The sequence below is a fragment of the Neofelis nebulosa genome, chromosome 5 (genome assembly GCF_028018385.1).
Source record: "Neofelis nebulosa isolate mNeoNeb1 chromosome 5, mNeoNeb1.pri, whole genome shotgun sequence".
Lineage (NCBI taxonomy): Eukaryota > Metazoa > Chordata > Mammalia > Carnivora > Felidae > Neofelis > Neofelis nebulosa.
The window spans coordinates 101,235,533-101,254,887 of NC_080786.1; the positions used below are offsets into that span (position 1 = coordinate 101,235,533).

The 19,355-nt window shown below is 38.4% G+C and overlaps 1 protein-coding gene and 1 pseudogene across 4 annotated transcripts in view; both read right to left on the reverse strand.

Annotated features, from left to right (window-relative positions):
- The window catches only part of CD96 (CD96 molecule), a 114,521-nt gene that overhangs the window by 20,407 nt on the left and 74,759 nt on the right, over window positions 1-19,355 (reverse strand). For 2 of the 4 annotated variants that reach the window (XM_058731472.1, XM_058731473.1), the window contains exons 9-13: window positions 14,832-14,900; window positions 14,229-14,312; window positions 4,998-5,063; window positions 4,089-4,175; window positions 182-305 (exon numbers count right to left, since the gene is read on the reverse strand). In XM_058731472.1, coding sequence (XP_058587455.1) covers window positions 182-305; window positions 4,089-4,175; window positions 4,998-5,063; window positions 14,229-14,312; window positions 14,832-14,900 — 430 coding nt within the window. The remainder of the gene's footprint in view (window positions 1-181; window positions 306-4,088; window positions 4,176-4,997; window positions 5,064-14,228; window positions 14,313-14,831; window positions 14,901-19,355) is intronic. The other 2 variants (XM_058731474.1, XM_058731475.1) reach the window with 2 other exon arrangements.
- LOC131512578 (cytosolic 5'-nucleotidase 3A-like) lies at window positions 5,350-13,961 on the reverse strand (annotated as a pseudogene).

Sequence of the window (19,355 nt, forward strand, 5' to 3'; positions counted from 1 at the left end):
TAACTAGTCCCAGCTGTGTGTGGTGCTCAGCAAACTGGGAAGCTTCTCTGAGCTTCCCCAAGCCTCATTTCCTCAGTTACATAGGAGGGGAACTCTGGACAGGAGTGATACTTCAAGTGCTGCGTGAATGTTTTGTACTGAGAAACCATCTCTGTTCCTGCAGATTCAGTATGATACTCACATTTCTTTCTGGTACTGACACCATTTTCTCACTCCAAGAGCGAACAATGCCATGCAGAAAGAGAGCAAGGCTGCTACGATCACTGGCCAGGACATTCCATCTTTAGGTTTATTAACCACGATACCTGCAAAGGGCATAGAGAGACGAACTTTCATGTCAAACTTTGGCAACTAGAAAGCATGACTAATTGAACTCTCTCTCCTACCTGAAACATGTTTTCTGCAAGGTCCACCACTGACTACAGTCATGCTCTGGGATCATATCTATGCCTTGTTCTCACTTCTGTTTTTGAGTTTCTGAAGTTACTGTTTATGTGAATGTTTTTCTTAGAATGTTAGAATGTTCCAGAATCCATCTTTTTTTTTTTTTTTTTTTCCCTTTCATTTTCCTGAGGCCCTGAACAATTCCTGGCACATGATGGCAATGAAATGTTATTTGAAAGAAGGAAGAAGTAAAAGTGATAAGCTGTAGATTTGTATCCCAAATTTACTCCAGTAGAGGAAATTTTATATGTGAAATAATGCCCTACCTTTGGCTTCTCCTATTCTTTAAGGAGTCATTAAATGCTTTATGGAATTTATTGAGTGTATTAGGAGGAGGAAGAAAGAGTAAAAGGCATTATAACTGTAACATTCCAATGCCTTGAAAGTCCCAAATCGAGAAGGCCTGGATAATACCTATAGAATTGTATGCTCAAGAGACTATCATCTAAGACTTTTCTTTTTTTTTTTTTTAAAAAAAATTTTTTTTTTTTTAACATTTATTTATTTTTGAGACAGAGAGAGACAGAGCATGAACGGGGGAGGGTCAGAGAGAGGGAGACACAGAATCTGAAACAGGCTCCAGGCTCTGAGCTGTCAGCACAGAGCCCGACGCGGGGCTCGAACTCACTGACTATGAGATCATGACCTGAGCTGAAGTTGGACGCTTAACCGACTGAGCCACCCAGGCGCCCCTAAGACTTTTCGTTTGGATGTCACTTGAGGCATGATATCCAGAATAGAGAGTTTTTAATCCTTTCTACCACTGTCCCTCTTTTTCCTTCTTCCTCCTTCTCTACATTTAGGCAATAGAAAGGGGAGAAGTGACCAAAGGAGTAAAGCAAAAGCCAGATAGTTTTGCTCTTTCTGTGGTCTGCAAAGGGCGGAAGTCAAAAGTAAAGGGTTGGAGGGGCTGCTGGGTGGCTCAGTTGTTAAGCCAACTCAGGTCGTGATCTCGCAGTCTCTGAGTTCGAGCCCCGCGTTGGGCTCTGTGTTGACACCATAGAGCCTGGAGCCTGATTCTGTCTCCCTCTCTCTCTGCCCTATCCCTGCTCTCTCTCTCAAAAATAAACATTTAAAAAAAGTAAAGGACTGGTAGAAATTATACTGGTGTGTAATGTAGACTGATTTTTCTTACCCCTCTGATTATAGCCACACTCAATTTATTCATTACATTTCTAGCATTTGAACACTAAGTCAAGCTGTGTGAATCAAAGACTTTCAAATATTGTTGATTTTAGACCAGAGGCAATGTAAATATCATATTCCAGACTGTTTTACTTTTTTTCTAACATGAAGGAAGAATTAAGAAAATTAACTCTCTTAGGAAATAAGACTGTCTGATTTTACTGCAGACAATAAAAGGGGATGTCTATAATTACATAGTTACTTAATATTTTCCTTTTTGAAAAGCATTTTAAAATCATGTTAAAAATTCAAACAGTATAGAAATATAAAACTATAATGAAAAAGGAAGTGTCCTTATGGCTTTAGATGCTGGTAACCCAAATTAGAGGCAAAACATTTTAATAGCTAATTATGTATCCAGTGGAAATATTCTATGCATATCTAAGCATATATATATATATATAATATACATATATATTTATATATAATTATATACATTTACATATATTATATATTATATATATATATTTATTATATATATATATATATAATGAATATGTATTTCTTTTCTTACAAATGAGGGCATGCTATACAAGTTGTTCTGTCACTGGCTTCTTTCTCTTAAAAAAATGCTCTTGGAATGTTTTCCATGGAGGTATATAGAGCTTTACCTTATTTGATTAAATGAGTGGATAGTTCCCCAGTGTATAGACATATCATGGTTTATTTAATTAGTTTCTTAACATTCAAGGGTTAAATTTTTCCCAGGCTTTTGTTATTTCTAGTAACACTCCAGTGAAATTCCTTATACATTATTGATAACTCTTCAGATTATGTAGATCATTTGGGCAAAATGTCCAGTTTATGTCAAAATTATCTGGATTAATTTTTTTATTGCTTCAACTAGATTGTCAACTGTTTGTAGGTGGAGACCAGGTTTTTAATTTCTTTTATTGTCTCAGATTTATTATACTGCTTTTTATAAAGCAAAGTCTCAAAATGTATAGGCAAAACTGGGTTCAAAATATTAGTTACCAAGTCTTTTCTATGTATTACATAGCTTAGACTGCAGCCATATGACATTGTCATGTTTATGACACACACCTAGAGACTTAGGATGTTCCTGAGGCTCACCCTACCTCAGCCTTGTCCAAGCACATGCTGAGGGCACTCTGGAAGCCCATGTAATCTTATAATGCATCCCCATTTGCTATGTTGTATGTGCAGGTGACTAGTTCACAATAGTTCATGGAAGTAGTGGAACTGGTAAAGACTAGACTATCACAATCATAAGGGAAACAATCATACAGATGGCTAACCCAAGACTACACAAAGTTCTACTTTAGTCAAGTCAAAATTTACTAGGCTCTACACTGGTAACATGGTGGGACACAACATTTTACTCCCAAAGTTACAGATAAATAAAAGAACAAAAGGTTTTATTTATTTTTTTACTTTTTAAATGTTTGTTTATTTATTTTTAAGAGCTACAGAGAAGGAGAGAGAGAGAGAGAGAGAGAGAGAGAGCAGAGGAGGGGCAGAGAGAGGAGAGAATCCCAAGCAGGCTCCATGCTGTCAGTGCAGAGTCCGACATGGGGCTCAATCCTATGAACTGTGAGATCATGACCTGAGCCAAAATCAAGAGTTGGACACTTACCCAGCTGAGCCACCCAGGCACCCCAAGAACAAAAGGTTTTAAAGGGGTCTTACATCAATGCTTAAAATGTTTCTCCCTACCAAATACAGAAAATGAGACCACTGACTTCAGGAATGTCTCAGTGGAGATGCAGGGCTCCAATCTTGCCCATCACTGAACCAGGCAGTTTTAAGCCACCAATATCTGAAAGACACTGTTGGGCCTTCAGTTTGCAGTCCTAGTGCCGTGTGGTGCGCAGGATGGTACTCCAATGATCTGAGGACTGCATGACCTTCGATGCAAAATAAGCTGAGCACCCAACTGGAACATTCACCAGTCAAGTGACCACCTCCTGAAGTGAAAGACTTGATAATGCCCCTGGGTTAGGAGGGCCTTGATCTCTTATGAGATAAAATAAGAAATCATATTTAGTATTGACAAAATGTTATTAGTTTAATTATATAAATACTCTTTGTTCCAACAATCTTTCTGGTCTCAGATATATTTTTGCAGGATAAAATGCTCTCACTACTTTTCACCTGGCTAGGTTTCCTCATTTTTCAGATTTTTATTTCAATATATCCTCAGAGGCTCCTTTCTTGTTCCCAGTAAGAATCAGATCTTTCTGTTATATTCTGACAACGCCTTGTACGATTTCATAGCATTTGTCACAAATTAATTATATGATTACTTGCTGTATATCATCCATAATAGATTATAATCTTCAGAAGGCCAATGTTTATGCAGGTCTCTTCTACATACAAAACGAGAAAGATCTACTTCTTTCACAGTGTATATCCAACAACCAACACCAGGTCTGGCAAATGGTAGGTACTCGACAAATTATAAGACACACAATTTTTTAAACAGGTAAATGACTCACCAGTGATATGGATGTGACTGTTGTTAGTAGATTTGGCAGTTGTGGGAACTTCTGAAGATGTTCTGGTTGTGCTGGTGAAGACATCACCTAGAGATATATAGGACACACCCGAACTGATCCTAATAGTCACCTCAACCCCATCAAGCGGTGTAGAATCATGATTGGATTTCACTTGCTACTTGGAAGGGCTCAATTTTAATGGCCTAAATGCTCCTATGGTACTATGTATAAAGTTTTCTTAGGACCAATTTATAGCAAGGCTAGGATCTTAGGATCTAACGGCTACCAAAGGAGTGAAACCTTCTATTGGTTTAGAGGAAAAAGAGAGAGAGAGAGAGAGAGAGAGAGAGAGAGAGAGAGAGAAGCTGTATAGCACATATAACAAAACAATATCTGCTAAAGAATCTCCATGAGAAATTTAAGTGGTTATGGGAAAATGTCTTATGTTGGAGCCATAGAAAAATTCGACTTAGCTCTATTCTCCCAGGGTATCAGGGGTCCAGCCACTCAAAATACCAATTCTCCCACTCGAATGTGTTTGAAAAAGTCAATAAAACTTCTTTTGCAACATTTTAGTAGAAAAATCTCTGTTCACAAATCATCTCATTTTCTAATGGAAAATTAACACTTAAAATAAAATTTTGATGAATTTGCTTAGCCGAGTAATGCTATTTTGTAGATTTCATTGTGAAATAAAATAGAGGAAAAAAAAATCTAAGACTTGGTCTCTATCTTCTTTGAATGATCGTTACTGGGAAAAATTTTGGTTCTATTTATTGCTGTTTTCATCATCAAGGTACACTTTTAAATACCTGAGATTGGTTTCTTACCTGTCTTTGCTTTTCCTCCTCTGCCCAAATAAAGCAGGTCATTATACTCCTTGACCCTAAATCTCCCCCAAGTACTCACCTTGAATTGTTGAGCCTACACCTGAGGGGGATGAACTGTCTGTTTCACTGGGCATCCATGGAGCTGCTAGGGGAAGAATATATTGGAAGAGTCAAGCTGCATAAGAGTTGTTATTTTATTGTCCTTTCTTGACCTTTACTTGAAGTTAGTAATTTATATAAATAATAAAACAAAAAATATTATTAATGCATATAATTTATATAAGTAATATATATAATATATATATTATACTTATATACTATATACTTATATAATATATAATATATATATTATATATATAAGTATATACTATATACATATATATAATATATATTATACTTATATATAATATATAAGTAATTTATATAAATAATAAAACAAAAAATATTATTAATGCATATGTAAAGTAAAATCATTGAACTACGCTGCAGCATACATAAGAATGTCCCAAAATAAAGCGGGAGTTGAGGGAAAACTTGTGATCTAGATGTCTCCAATAGGGAAGGTTTTGATTATTGCCACTTAGAAGCAGAAAGAAGGAATGGAAGGAAAACACTAGGAGAGGTTCCTTTAGCCACAGAGAGTGTGTTGCAACTGTTCTCTTGTCCATCCAATGGGTGGGAGAGAATGAAAGCCCGGCTGAGTTATGGTGGCCCTTTGTTGAGAAAAGGTGCCAACAGGACTTTGAAGACCTTGGTAGAACACACATGAGGGAGCAAAATAATTTGTATTTGTGCACAAGTTGACATTCTTGTTTGGCTATGAAAACTGAACTGTGTCAGTATGAATTATCAGCCCCCTATGGTCATAGGCCACGCTAGCTGCTGTGTGAGTCGTCTTAATGGATTCAGAAGCAAACCTTCCCCTTGAGTCGATGGCAGCGAACTCAGGAAGTACCTATGGCTTTTGAAGTAGATCTATCGACTCATTTTGCTTAGTTCCCCATCTCTGGCAGCAAAGTTCCACTTGTTGGCAGGCTGTGCATTTCAGGCCTATAGTGTAGTGTAAAGTAAAATAGCTATAGTCGCACATAGTTGCAATTGGTAGAACAACACTATGCTCATTTATTTAAAACATTAGCATCTACGATTTTCCAAGTTAAGTGTCTTCTTGTGTGTCAAGACCAAAACAAATAAGCAAAACCAAAGCAAACATTAAAAAAAAGTCCTTAGTCCTCCTCTTTCCTGGTTCCTCCCTGGGTGCCAATGGCAGTTGAAGGTATATTATCAGGCCCTTCAAAGAGGTGTGGCCACATGCTCTCCGGGGATGGCTCACAGTGCAGTCTGCCATAGCTAATTCCACTGGGGGGTCACCCCAGAAATAAGGGGGTTTTGCACGCAGCTATTTTGAGTGTGACTAGATCAAGGAGACATTCTCATCTTCAGTACAATTATCTGACCCTGCACAAGTGATCTTGATTAATTTTTATTATTGCTGTTCTAGAAAGAATACCAAGGTCAATAGGTGATGATGGACTGAGCCCTTTGTTAAAATCCCATTTTAAAAGGCTAAGCCATTAAGTTAGGGATTTGAGTAACAAATAACAACAACTAATTAAAAAGAAATTGGGACCAGGACTGGATTTAGGTAAAATTTGGAAGAAGGCAAATTGTTCCAGATAAGCTTACAAGATTTTTTTTGCCCAATTTGGTGCCTCCTTTACTTATTTTTAGAGCTTGATACTTTATTTTTTATCTTTCAAAGTCTGTTTGTAAGAAATGATGTGATAAATTAATTTATGCTGAGATATAAATAGTTGAACAAGTAGTAACCCTTTCAGGGAAGTGGGTATTAAGATTCTTTTTTCCATTTCATGTTTATCATCAGCAAGTACATACAGACCATTTGTAAAAAACAACAGTTGTTTCACCAAATCTAGAATGCCAATCTTTTCTGGTCAATATTGATTTTCTTCAGGCAAAATAACCAAGCATAGCACAATTTCAGGAGATGGTGATACCATCGGCATGATCCACGCAAATTACAAAAATGGTAGGACTTAAAATTATGCAAATTATTTGCCATTTCATAAATCTTCCTTTTTAGACTTCTAGGAATTTTCCAAGTGTAAAAAGACTCCTCAGAAAATGTGTGATAAAATTAAACATAAGAATCCATTTGGAAAAGCAAAAGTTATTTTTCTAATTTTGGCTTTAAGATTTGTTTTTAATCTGTTAAAAAAATATAGTGGGGAGTGTGTTGAGAGAGATGAAGAAAAAGGAGCTTCCAGTTGATGGATTCAGCATGTCTGAAAACACTTAGGTAATGTAAAGAAAAAACTTTAAGAGCGAGAATGTATTATACATAAGAGTCTTTCAGCGAGACAAAGAGATGAGCAATTGTTGCTCATCAATTGCTCCCACAGGAAAGAGGTCTTCCTGAAGAATACTCACTTATAGAATCCTCAGTAAGATAGAGTTGGCTACCTCTAATGATTCATCTCTCACTAACATAATACTTTTCTAAAAGCTCATCCACTTTATCAGTTAGATATCCAATCTTCAGAATGTGTTCCACATTGGCTACTCCATCTGCCATCCTTAAGTTTCTTTGAGAGTCTCTCGGCAGAATTATGTTTCTACTCTCTTTTAATTGATTGAAATATTCTGTGTTCTTCAAGCCACCGTTATGTGTGTTAAATACATGAGTTAATTCTCCTTTAAATCTTTTGAGACTCCATTTTAATCAAAATCCATGAATAAACACTACTTTGACATTTGGATGATAAATCCCAGCTTGAAGGATAAACTTCTCAAGTACATCACCATTATCAGCCAAAAATATGAACACAGGGATGCTGTGTTTTTGGAGTTTTTCAAATAAATTTTTATATTCTTCCTTGAACATAACATCGGGTTCTTCCACAATTGATTTAAATTTAGCATTGGGAAAAGCTTGTTCAACAAGGAACCTATGTGCCTTGGCATGTCTTTCTACCATAAAGGGATATTTTTCTTCTACGGTAAAAGCAGAATCAATTTTGACAACATAGTATTTTTCCTTAGTTGCAAAAACTTTCTTGACATTCATTTTTGCAGCCAGTTTATGGTTGTCAATAATATTATGACATGTCGGGCACCTTTTCCCTTTGCAGGAAAACCTACTTAGTGCCATATCAAAGTCCATAGTTACCTGAAGATAAACTGCTACTTTTTTGATAAAGCTACAGATAATTTCTGTTATTTTTGTACGGTTTTTTTTTTTTTTTTTTTTTTTTTTATTTATTTTTGGGACAGAGAGAGACAGAGCATGAACGGGGGAGGGGCAGAGAGAGAGGGAGACACAGAATTGGAAACAGGCTCCAGGCTCCGAGCCATCAGCCCAGAGCCTGACGCGGGGCTCGAACTCACGGACCGCGAGATCGTGACCTGGCTGAAGTCGGACGCTTAACCGACTGCGCCACCCAGGCGCCCCTTTTGTACGGTTTTTGATGTAAGTTGAACTTCTCTGAAATTTGGGCATCATTTTTGCATGTACATTTTTACATTTACATTTACCAAGACTTGTCTCAGTTATCCAATCGTCCTTAAGCCATTCTGAATTCTTCTGTCCCTGATTTTGTCCTGAAACAATGGCATGGGTGGCAAGAAATACTCAGAGATGCAGGGCTTGGATACAGGGATCTCAGTGATTTTGGTTGTCTACCCCATCTTCCTCTTCAGGGTAAATATGCACTGGGACAGCACCACTCCTTATACCAGGATGCAAATGTTGGCACTAATTACCATGTTTGTTCTTGTCACGACCACTTCATCTATAGATGAGTCATGCTCTTCCTGACCATGAAAAAAGATGACACTCATGATCTCTGGAAAGGCAGACTTGTGTGCTATCTGTGGAGAGACCCATGATGCCCTCAGAAATTGGCATTTTAACAGAAGATAGAACTGAAAATCAGAGAAACAAATCTTTAATTTGTAGCTGACCTAATCAGGACCTAGGTAACAGAATGGGAGGAGGACAGTGTTTTACAGAAGAGGAAAATTGAATGAGAAGTGATCCAAGACATATAAGGTTTTCGAATTTGAGGACAAGAGTGGCGAATTTAGAGAATCAGCATCATAGCCAACAGGGAACATCAAGACTGCAGGGAATATTGTGCAGCCTGAAATAGGAGCAGGGCCCAACACTGTTGTAGATTCTGGCATTGCTATGTCCTTGCCATGGACCCTCAACCCCTCAACTCCAGCTTCTCCATCCCCTCTGCCTATGGAAAGTAGAAGCGGTTGCTATGAAATTATTCGGCACAGTTACCAAAAGCCTGAAAAGAACCAACCAGGATCAAGGACAGAGAAAACAATGCACTTGCAAGATTTGCGAAGAAAAGTACATAAATTTTGAAGAAACAGGAATGTTTGGTCAAAGAACAAAATAAAGACCCTATGTGAAGTCATTAACAAGTACTCTGAGGCCCAGGTGTGGGTGTGTGTGGGTGTGTGTGTGGCCATGCACGTGTGTGAGGTAATGGTGAGCTTGTTGATTTCGGTAATGAGGCAAATTGGAGGCATAGGGGCCCGTGGAGACGCATATCATTTTTCTGCTTGTCTAACTTAGACAGACTGACTGAGTTTCATGTGGCTTTAGGCTCCACTGGACCCGATGGATGGCAGGGAAAACAGAAATAAAAAAAGTAATCAAGCTTCACTTTTCTGCTCCATGGCCTGATCACTTGAATGTCAAAATGCAAATGTCTCAGGATGATATTAACCTTATATATTTTGGGCATTTAGATAGTCAGATTTGGTACCTCCATTTCATAAGTGGTTCAAGTAAAATACACATTTCTGTTCCAGACTGTTGGAAACTTGGAAGCTGGACTAGGATTAGATTCTAATATTCTCAAGTGGATAAAATGACAACAAAAGAATATATGAAAACATATACTTATAAATTAGCGAAAATGCAATGCACTCACAATCTTCTAGTGACATCCAAATATATATAAGCTACACAAAATGCGTGTATAAGCAAATATTCCATTAGAATGTGTTCGGAAATAGCAAGAGCCTTAGAAACAGTGTTGGTGGGTTTATTTCACCAGAAATCCATCCATTACCATTCTTTATCTGCCTGTGAACATTTCATAAATCTACTGAAATAAACATACTAGAAGGAAAAAAAATCCTATTACCAATGCCTGTCATGAATCTTGGCAAATGCATCATCTAATATTGGATGTCACATTACGGTCCAATCCAACGAGTAGAAACATGTTTCAAAAATAGTTTGGGAGTGAGCAATCAATGTTAACTTGTCGGATCCTAATGTGTTTTTGTGAATGATTATAAATAGAGCAACTCACTGTAGGGAATTTCTTTCTCTAAGCTTATGGATTAAAAATGGCAACTAGTAAACAAGATATTCTTATTTGCATAAGTAGGAATGTGGGTTTTCACTGCTGAGAAAATTTTGTTTGTTGGGTTTCAGAGTCCTTTCTTAGATTTCACATTTTCTAAGGCTCTATTATGGTAAGAATGATAAAGAGATGTTTGAGGATAAATGAAGTTTTCAGGTGGGAAAGGACAGATGATATGGAGAATGGCAATAGTTCATTTCATTATGAAATCTATTAAAAAGACCAAGAATATATTTGTGTAAATTATAAAGCACTTTCCTGCACTCCCCTTTTAGTTTTCCAGTTTCTGGGGCAGAAAATACTTTGGGTAGCCTCTATGTTTCATAACGATATGATGCATGGGATGAACAGGAATTATTTTTTACTCTGGGCACACATAATATTGTAACAATTTAATTAAAGCAAACAAAAAGTTCGAAAATTCCAATTAAGTGGATCTTTTCTTTTCTTTTTTTTGGAGAGAAAGAGAGAGAGAGAGCATGAGTGGTGGAGGAGGCAGAGGGAGACAGAGAGAGAGAGAGAGAGAGAGAGAGAGAGAGAGAGAGAGAAAATATTAAGCAGGCTCCATGTTCAGCACAGAGCCCAATGCAGGGCTCCATCCCACAACCTTGGGATCATGACCTGAGCTGAAATCAAGAGTCGTACGTTCAACCAATTGAGCCACCCTAGATCATTTCTTTTCACCGTGTATGTATGTATTTTCTTCCCTGTCTTTACCCACATGTACACAGATTCTTTCAATTGTTCAAGAAATATTTGCTGAGCACCTATTGTATGCCTGCCATGGCTACAGTCATTATGATACTACAGTGAACAAGGCAGGAAAAGGTTTAGGTCCCTATTCTTGTGTATCTTACATTTCAGTATAATTTCAATAAAAAATCAAATAAATAAAATAAAGGAAATCATTAGACACCAAGGATTATTCTGAGAATGAAAGTATGGGATAATTTATATGTAATTATAGCATAAATTTAAGTTGGAGTTCAGCTTTTTCCTATAATATTGTCCAATAATCTTTTATCAGCATTGCTACATAATTTCCCCCATAACCAACAAGTATTAATTCATTTATCTATTCAACAATATTTGTTGAGCACCAACTATATACCTTAGGCACTGAGGATACAAGTAAGCAACAACAACAAAAAAGATCTCATGGACTTAACTTGTATTATACTATCAAGAATCAAGGATGACAAACTAGTGTAGGTAAAGGAGAGTTTCGTCAAGTTCATTAGAAACTCAATTTTATGTTAACACCATAGAAGATAAATGTTAGTCTATTAAGTATGGACTTTCATCCCTGATCTAAGATTCTTAATTTCAATTTATATCTGATGGGTAAAAATTTTCCAGCAAGTACCCTTGTCTATACAATAACATGTACTGGCTAGCTTAGCACAGTATGGCTATTGTTTGGATTGGCTTCATAATATTGCATTGAATTATGATCTCATCTTATTCCACATTCTCTTATTATTGGACATATTTTTCCTTGACACCCTCAGACCCCCACTCACACACACAGATTTTTGGACTATTATAATAAATTATAAACATTATGCCTTCTTCTTGTCTCATTCCTTGTATGCCCTTTGCAAAGCAAATGCTGTTCTGAATGCTATGTCTATTATTCACTTGCTTTTACAGTTTTTAAGTATTTATCATATATTATGCTTAAGCCACATGGTGTCTGGCTGTACTTGCTTTAAAATTTTATTTAAAAATATCATTCCATATATTGTCACCTGGCATTTACTTTTTTGACTCATTACAATGTTACTAAGATTCATTCATGCTGTTGTATGTGGCTGTCATCTACTCATTTTTCATTGCTCTCCAGTATTTTATTCTAGGACTATGCAACAACTTATCTATTCTCTTGGATATGGCCATTTAGGTTATGTATAGTTTTTGCTGTCAGTGTTTTCCCTGACATTTGTGTACACATCTCCTGGATACGTATACTAACGTGTGTGTTGGGGGGTGGAGTATACATTCAGGAGTGGAATTGTTGGCTGGTAGGGTATGAAAATGTTTGGCTTTAAAATATCGTGTCAAAATGATGGGAAATGATGGTACCAGTTTATCCTTTCACTAGCAATATATAAGAAATTGGCAATTTCAGACTTCTTAATTTTTGTTGATTGATTATATGTGCAATGGCTATCTGATTCTAGTCTTCATTTGCATTTCCTGATTGTTAGGTTATGCACCTCTTTGGATGTTTTCTAGCCACCGTGGTATATCTTTGGTGATGCGCCTTTCTGCTCATCTTCTAATGTTTTTGCATTTTTCAAAATTGATCTGTAGCCATTCTTTATATACTCTCGGCATAAAGTTCTGCTCCTTTGTCAACTATGTATTCTTGATCAGTTTTCAGTGATCAGTTATATAATGTGGCAAATATCCGCTCCCACACGATAGCTTGCCTTTTTTTTTTTTTTACTTTTGCTAAGGTGTCTTTTGATGAAAATAATTTTCTTAATTTTATTATATTCTAGCTTTTCTATAATTTTTATGGTTTGTGCTTTATGTCTCTTTTTTAAGCCCTTCCTTACCCCAAAGCCAAAAGGAAGTTCACTTTTATTTTACTACATGCTTTAATGTTTTGCTTTTGACATAAAGATCGTATACGCCGCGGAGCTTATTTTTCTGTCATGTGCATGGCAGACATATATTTTAATACTTTTTTTCCTTATAAATAATCAATGTTTCCAGATCCATTTGCTAATTGCCTCTTCTTTTCACAGGAATGTGCCACGCCACCTCTGGTTACACTTATTTGTGGATCTCCGGGGGTGCTCTGCCTTCTGAGCACCTTTCACTTCTTGCACTTGGGCACTGAATTCACAGGTGTCTATTATATTAACATATATACTACAAGAAATACATTACACTAAATTAAATCATGCACGGACTAATGGTGAAAGTGTGTCCTGAATTAAGAATTATGCTTAATCCAAATGTGTGCACCTGAAGTCCACAAAAGAGATAAAATCAATAACTAATGCGACAAAGAGCAATATCACACATGTTCCTTTTTGCTCTTCGATTAATTTCCTAAGGACAAGTTCCCAGCTTTTTGCTCTTCGATTAATCTCCTAAGGACAAGTTCCCAGCAGTGAGATGACTGAGCCAGTGGGTATCAAAGACTTTTAGAGGCTTTAAATGTACAACTTAAATGCTTCCCTAAAAGAGACACACACCTTCACTCTTTGTGCAAAAGGGCCTAGTAGCGAAATCCAGAGTTCTGCACCAGCGGCCCCTGGGGGCTTTGCTGCAGCCACAGCCCTTGCCACTCGCCCACCACACAGACAGATCCTTGTCTTCTACCACTAAGAGGCAGTGCACTTCCTCTTTAGATCCTGTCGCTACCTGCCAAAGCAGCATCAGCACAGGCTGCTGAGAGGCAGCCAGATTAAATGGCCAGACCCTTTCTGTGCCTCACACTGGGCCCCCTCTTCTCATTGTCGTTAGTGATATGTGTACTCTGGATACGTCACTCTTTCCTCAGATACACTCATAGCCGGCTCTTTCGTCTCCATTAGGTATGTTTTTACTCAGATGTCACCTTCCTCAGTAAAGCCTTGCAAAACCACCCTATTTAGAACAGCAACCCACCCTCACACCTGATTCTCATGGTCTCCCTCCGCTGCTTTATTTATTCCAGATCTCTCTTTATTTATGCCCGTCTCTCTTCCGCTAGAATTTGGAACTTAGCTCTGTTTTGTTCACAGATGTATCCCTGGCAACTAACTGCAGCAGTGCTTTAAACACAGTAGATGCTTTGTTTAGTGTTTGTTAATATGATTATGAACAGAGCACATAGTGGTTGTCCATTATAGGTGTAGGATGAATTAATGAGGTCCAGAAGACCCCAAGGGACTCACAGTCACGTGTGCAGTTTTTGGTATCTTTCCCGCTCGAGGTCCAGGAGTAGTTGAAGCCTTGGGTAGTCGCATTGGAATTGCTGGCTGAAAGACAAAATTCTCAGAATCCAACCTTTTTTGTACAGCTGTAATTTGACTTTACTTTGATGTGCTGAATTTTTAATCTATGTGACTTTGGGGAAATCTGAAATTGAAAATATGCTTTCCTACACGGGAACACAGCTGGCATATTAAGCAAAAGCTCCGTAGTTTATGTTTAATGCCGACTTGTCACTGATTTTCTTTCTTTTTCTGTTCCTGTCACCAGCTCAGATCACTGGGAGTACTGTCAAGATTACTTTAATGTTATCTTAAAATTCCATGAGAAATGAGAAGTACAGTATAATAATTCACCAACCCATATTTTTAAGATTACAGTGATTGTCATATCAATATATAGCCACAATTTAGATTACAATTTGCCACTGAGCAACTCAAAACCAAAATATCAAACATTAAATGAAAATTGTAGCCTTTTGCCCAAACCTCAACATTGTCATAGCTATACTAAAACTTGTGTTTTGTCTCTTTTCAGTCACATAAGGAAAGCCTTGCTGTACTCACTTTGAGGGATGGTATTTGGAGTCGATGTACCCACGTCTCCAAGGGTTGTTGATGATGTAGCTGGATATCCTATTTTGAAAACAAATTTCCCAAAGTGTTAAGGTATATACATTCCCATGTTTGATATGCCACTGTAATTAACAAGGGTGGCATGCAGGGCATGGAATATCAGAATCAGAAAGAACCTTGGTGAATACAGGGCCTACTGCCTTCATTTTATAAACGATGCAACTGAGTCCAAAAGGCATATGCTCGTGGCTACATACCCAATATTCAATATCATTTCTGTGATATTAACTCAGTTCTCCAAGTGTATCACATTCACACTTTCAAAATATGATGTTTTGGTGTCTTTTGTGTGCCAGGCTCCAGTCTACATTCAACAATGAACATGAGGTGCTTGTCCTCACGGAAATTACCTTGTACTGAGTTTTCATGATTGTACATATTTTAATATGCTCAATATGGTTACATATCTACATTAGTTCTTAGCTTTCAAAATCATCCCCATGTTCACAGTCTATCATTTCCCATTCTTCTCCTCTCTCTTTTCCTCCCAAAATGAAAGACGAATTCATATTCATTTGAAAATACCTCAGGGGATGAAGCAAGATAGATTGAAAATGAAAAGTACCCAATCACACTCCATTTGAAAACATGGTTTATCTCTTGGGAAAACAAATGTTTAATGCATTTATTTTTGTGTATTTCTCCTTTGTTTCAAAAATATATTTAAGGTCGCATACATAAATACTCAATTCAAGAAGACAAAAGAAGTAGATAGAAAGGGAAACTAAAGCCAAGGAAAATATGGTTAGAAAAAGTATGTTAACCTCTGTCTAAACCTGAGTGGGGATGGTACACAAAATGCATTTCTTGATGTCATGTACTCTTAACAGATGTGGATCCCACATTTCATCAGAACTTTCTAGTAACAATGCTAAGAAATAAAGAGTATATGTTCTGCCGTTTGTGGCCATCATAACAACAGTCAATTTTCAAAAGAAACACAGCAATTCTTTTTATTATGATTAAAAAATAAATTTCTCACCTGTCTTTTAAAAAAGAATACTGTATACTGTGTATAATATTCTGAAAAATATCCTCATAGTATGGTGGTCAGTATGCTCATTCACCTGTAAGCTTTAGATAGTAGTGAATGGTATCCCAGCCTCCCAGGTACCTCAGCTCTGGCAAATCACATGCTTAAATAAAAAACATAGGTGGGGCGCCTGGGTGGCTCAGTCGGTTAAGCGTCCAACTTCGGCTAAGGTCACAGTCTTGCAATCTGTGAGTTCGAGCCCCGTCTTGGGCTCTGTGCTGACAGCTCAGAGCCTGGAGCCTGTTTCAGATTCTGTGTCTCCCTCTCTCTCTGACCCTCTCCGTTCATGTTCTGTCTCTCTCTGTCTCAAAAATAAATAAACATTAAAAATTTAAAAAAAAACATGGGTAATCAAATCCCTAAAAAAAAATACATGTAGGACACATTGATAAATTGGCCTCATGGTTTATGCATCTATAATTTAGAGAAATGATCAACAACAATTGTTTTGCAATCCTGCTAATGAACACCAAAGACACGCTCTGCCCAAACTCCGTGAATAGTCAGATATGGGGAGATGCGTTAGAGGCTGCTTCAGATGGTGCCATATGAGGAACTAAAATGGGCAACAAGCATCAGGGTGGCAGAAAAAATGTTTTGAATACTGAATATGCACAGCTTCATTTACCCAGCAAATACTTATTGAGTGCTCAGTGTGTACGAGAATTGGGGATGACATGGAGAGAGAAACACTGCCCTTGTTCCCAGAGTTTAGTGAGAATAAAGGTCAGCGTGGCAGACTATCAGCTGACCACCAAGCCCATTCTTCTCTCTGGTGTGCATGAACTGCATCTCCTAGCTTCCTGTGCGGTCGGTTAGCTATGGCCATGTACTATGTCTTAGCCAATGGGACGTGAATAGGAGTGATGGTTGTCATTTCAAGGCCTGATGTATAAAACCTCCCATGTAAGATCCTCCATGATCTTCCCTCATGTACTATCAGATATTATGATGCAGGGAGGCATAGAAGCCCACGAATGAAAGGTGACAGAACTGCCAGAAACCTGGGTTCTTGAATGACTGTGTCATTCCAGCTACTGGATCACAGAATGAATTTGAATTTTATTTCTCTCACTGAGATGGCTCTACCTTTGTCCCTGTCTGCAGCAATTCCTTCGGTAACCTATTTTAAAATTTTTGTATTGTGATGTACTTTTAAAGTAACCTCATCTCCTTTTTAAAACAAGGCAAGGAAAAATTGCATAGAAGGATAGAAACGACTAGTCATAAGTAATCTTTGGATACTGTGAAATACTGAGAGATAGGTGTTTCTCCTAATTAATAGAGGAAGAAGAGGTGAAAGCAAAAGGGAGAAAGAAGGAGAAAGAGAAGAAAGACTCTATCCAGTTTTTGAGAAATTCTCAGAAGGACGAAAAGAAGGATCTCTTTACTCTGGGACTCAATTCCTCATGTAGGAGAGAGTGAAACTTTTATTGTTGGTGGCAGTCTATTATCTCACCTCCCACAGACCAGTATCATTCATTCTTCTTCCTTCCTTCCTTCCTTCCTTCCTTCCTTCCTTCCTTCCTTCCTTCCTTCCTCCCTTCCTTCCTTCCTCCCTCTTTCCCTTCCTCCCTCCCTCCCTTCCTCCCTCCCTCCCTTCCTCCCTTCCTTCCTTCCTTCCTTCCTTCCTTCCTTCCTCCCTCCCTCCCTTCCTCCCTCCCTCCATTCCTCCTTCCTTCCTTCCTTCCTTCCTTCCTTCTTTCCTTCTCCCTCCCCTCTCATTCTGAGACCTAACCTCCGCAGAATTCACTGAGTGATTACATAAGTGAAAGCAGAAAGGAATGGTTTTAAAGTGGTGATATGATAACAATGGTGATAATAATGATGAAGAAAAAGAACTAAGAGGTAATCATCAGAGACCTTTGTATTTATTTGTAGGCAATATTGCTGTTACCTAGAAATCTCAGTCTAATAAGCAACTGCCAATCACATTTTAAAATACCTCTTACTTACAAGCAATGGACACTTTCCCCAGCCAGTGATTGCCCACACTGACCATTAGCTCCACGTGATTTAATTCTGTCAGGAATCAGCGGAATCCTGATGACATGGGATAACGTGACTGAGAATTTCATGTGTATTAAAATGACTGGTTAAATTTTTTTCCTGGAGAATCAGAAAATAATGTGACATAAATCCTAGCTTACTGCAAGTTTACTGCAGGGAAAGGAGAATTCATTCATTCCACTGCATCTACATGTTGTTCTTGGACCACGTGAGAGGAGGAACACTGCCCCAGGCTCACATGCCACCTTGATCTTTGTGTCACTGTGTCTCTTGCCTGGCATACATATCAGTGCAGATTTATGCTGCACTCACAGGCCTGCAGAGTTTGTTGAGGGCTGAATGTGTGCCAATAAGCTTCTGGGAACAAAAGGATCAATGACACCCGTCATATCGCTAAGAAGTCCAAGCTCATTTCAGTTTTATTGGTCTCCAGCTGAATTTGGTTTGGGTCTTGGCCTGAGGGTCTGTACCTGGTTGCACAGGTTATTGAAAGCATGATCCCTTTACCATGAGACCCTGATCCTCATGTGCAAGTCAGAGCTGAAGCCATTTAGAAAACTATCTAGTACTTTAGGTATATTAAATCCCACTCACTCCCCTTGGCTTTACACTATGCTTCAAGGCCCTTTGGCATTACATGACCTGACCTCCAACAGTCTCCATGTTGTTATCTCCTGCTACCCCCTTCCTCTGTTCTGTCACTTATTGACCCAGCATTTGGGAGCCTCTATCTTCCAGGCATTGTGCTTGGGACTGGCGGCACTCCTCTGGAGTTGAAGTTCAGAGGATATGGACATCAACCAAAGAATCACAGAAACCAGTCCAAATATGAGGACACATGAAAGAGGAAACGGCTTATGTAGAGTCTCAGGAAGGCTTCCCTGGGGAATGTAGCAGACTCGAGTGGGAGCAGGGGAGGGGTGGTGGGAGCCTCTAGGCAGAGGACACAGACAGTGCCAAGGCCCCATAGGCGGTCTGACGCACTGTTAGCAATAGCAACATGTGGGGCGTGTCTATCAGGGCTGGGCCTTTGTAAGCCCTGAAAGAGGGTTTGTTCTGTGTGATGAACTGAACTGAGTATGAGATTGTGAGCCACTGGTTGTCACAGTGCACACCCATGGCCTCAGCCGCAGAGGACAGTGATCAAACTGTGGCCCACTAGTGGCAGAAACACTGCTTGTTTCTCAGCGTTGTTTTGTTTGGCTGTTTTTGCTTTTATTTTATTTTATTTTTTTTTCAACGCTTTTTATTTTTTATTTTTGGGACAGAGAGAGACAGAGCATGAACGGGGAGGGGCAGAGAGAGAGGGAGACACAGAATCGGAAACAGGCTCCAGGCTCCGAGCCATCAGCCCAGAGCCTGATGCGGGGCTCGAACTCACGGACCGCGAGATCGTGACCTGGCTGAAGTCG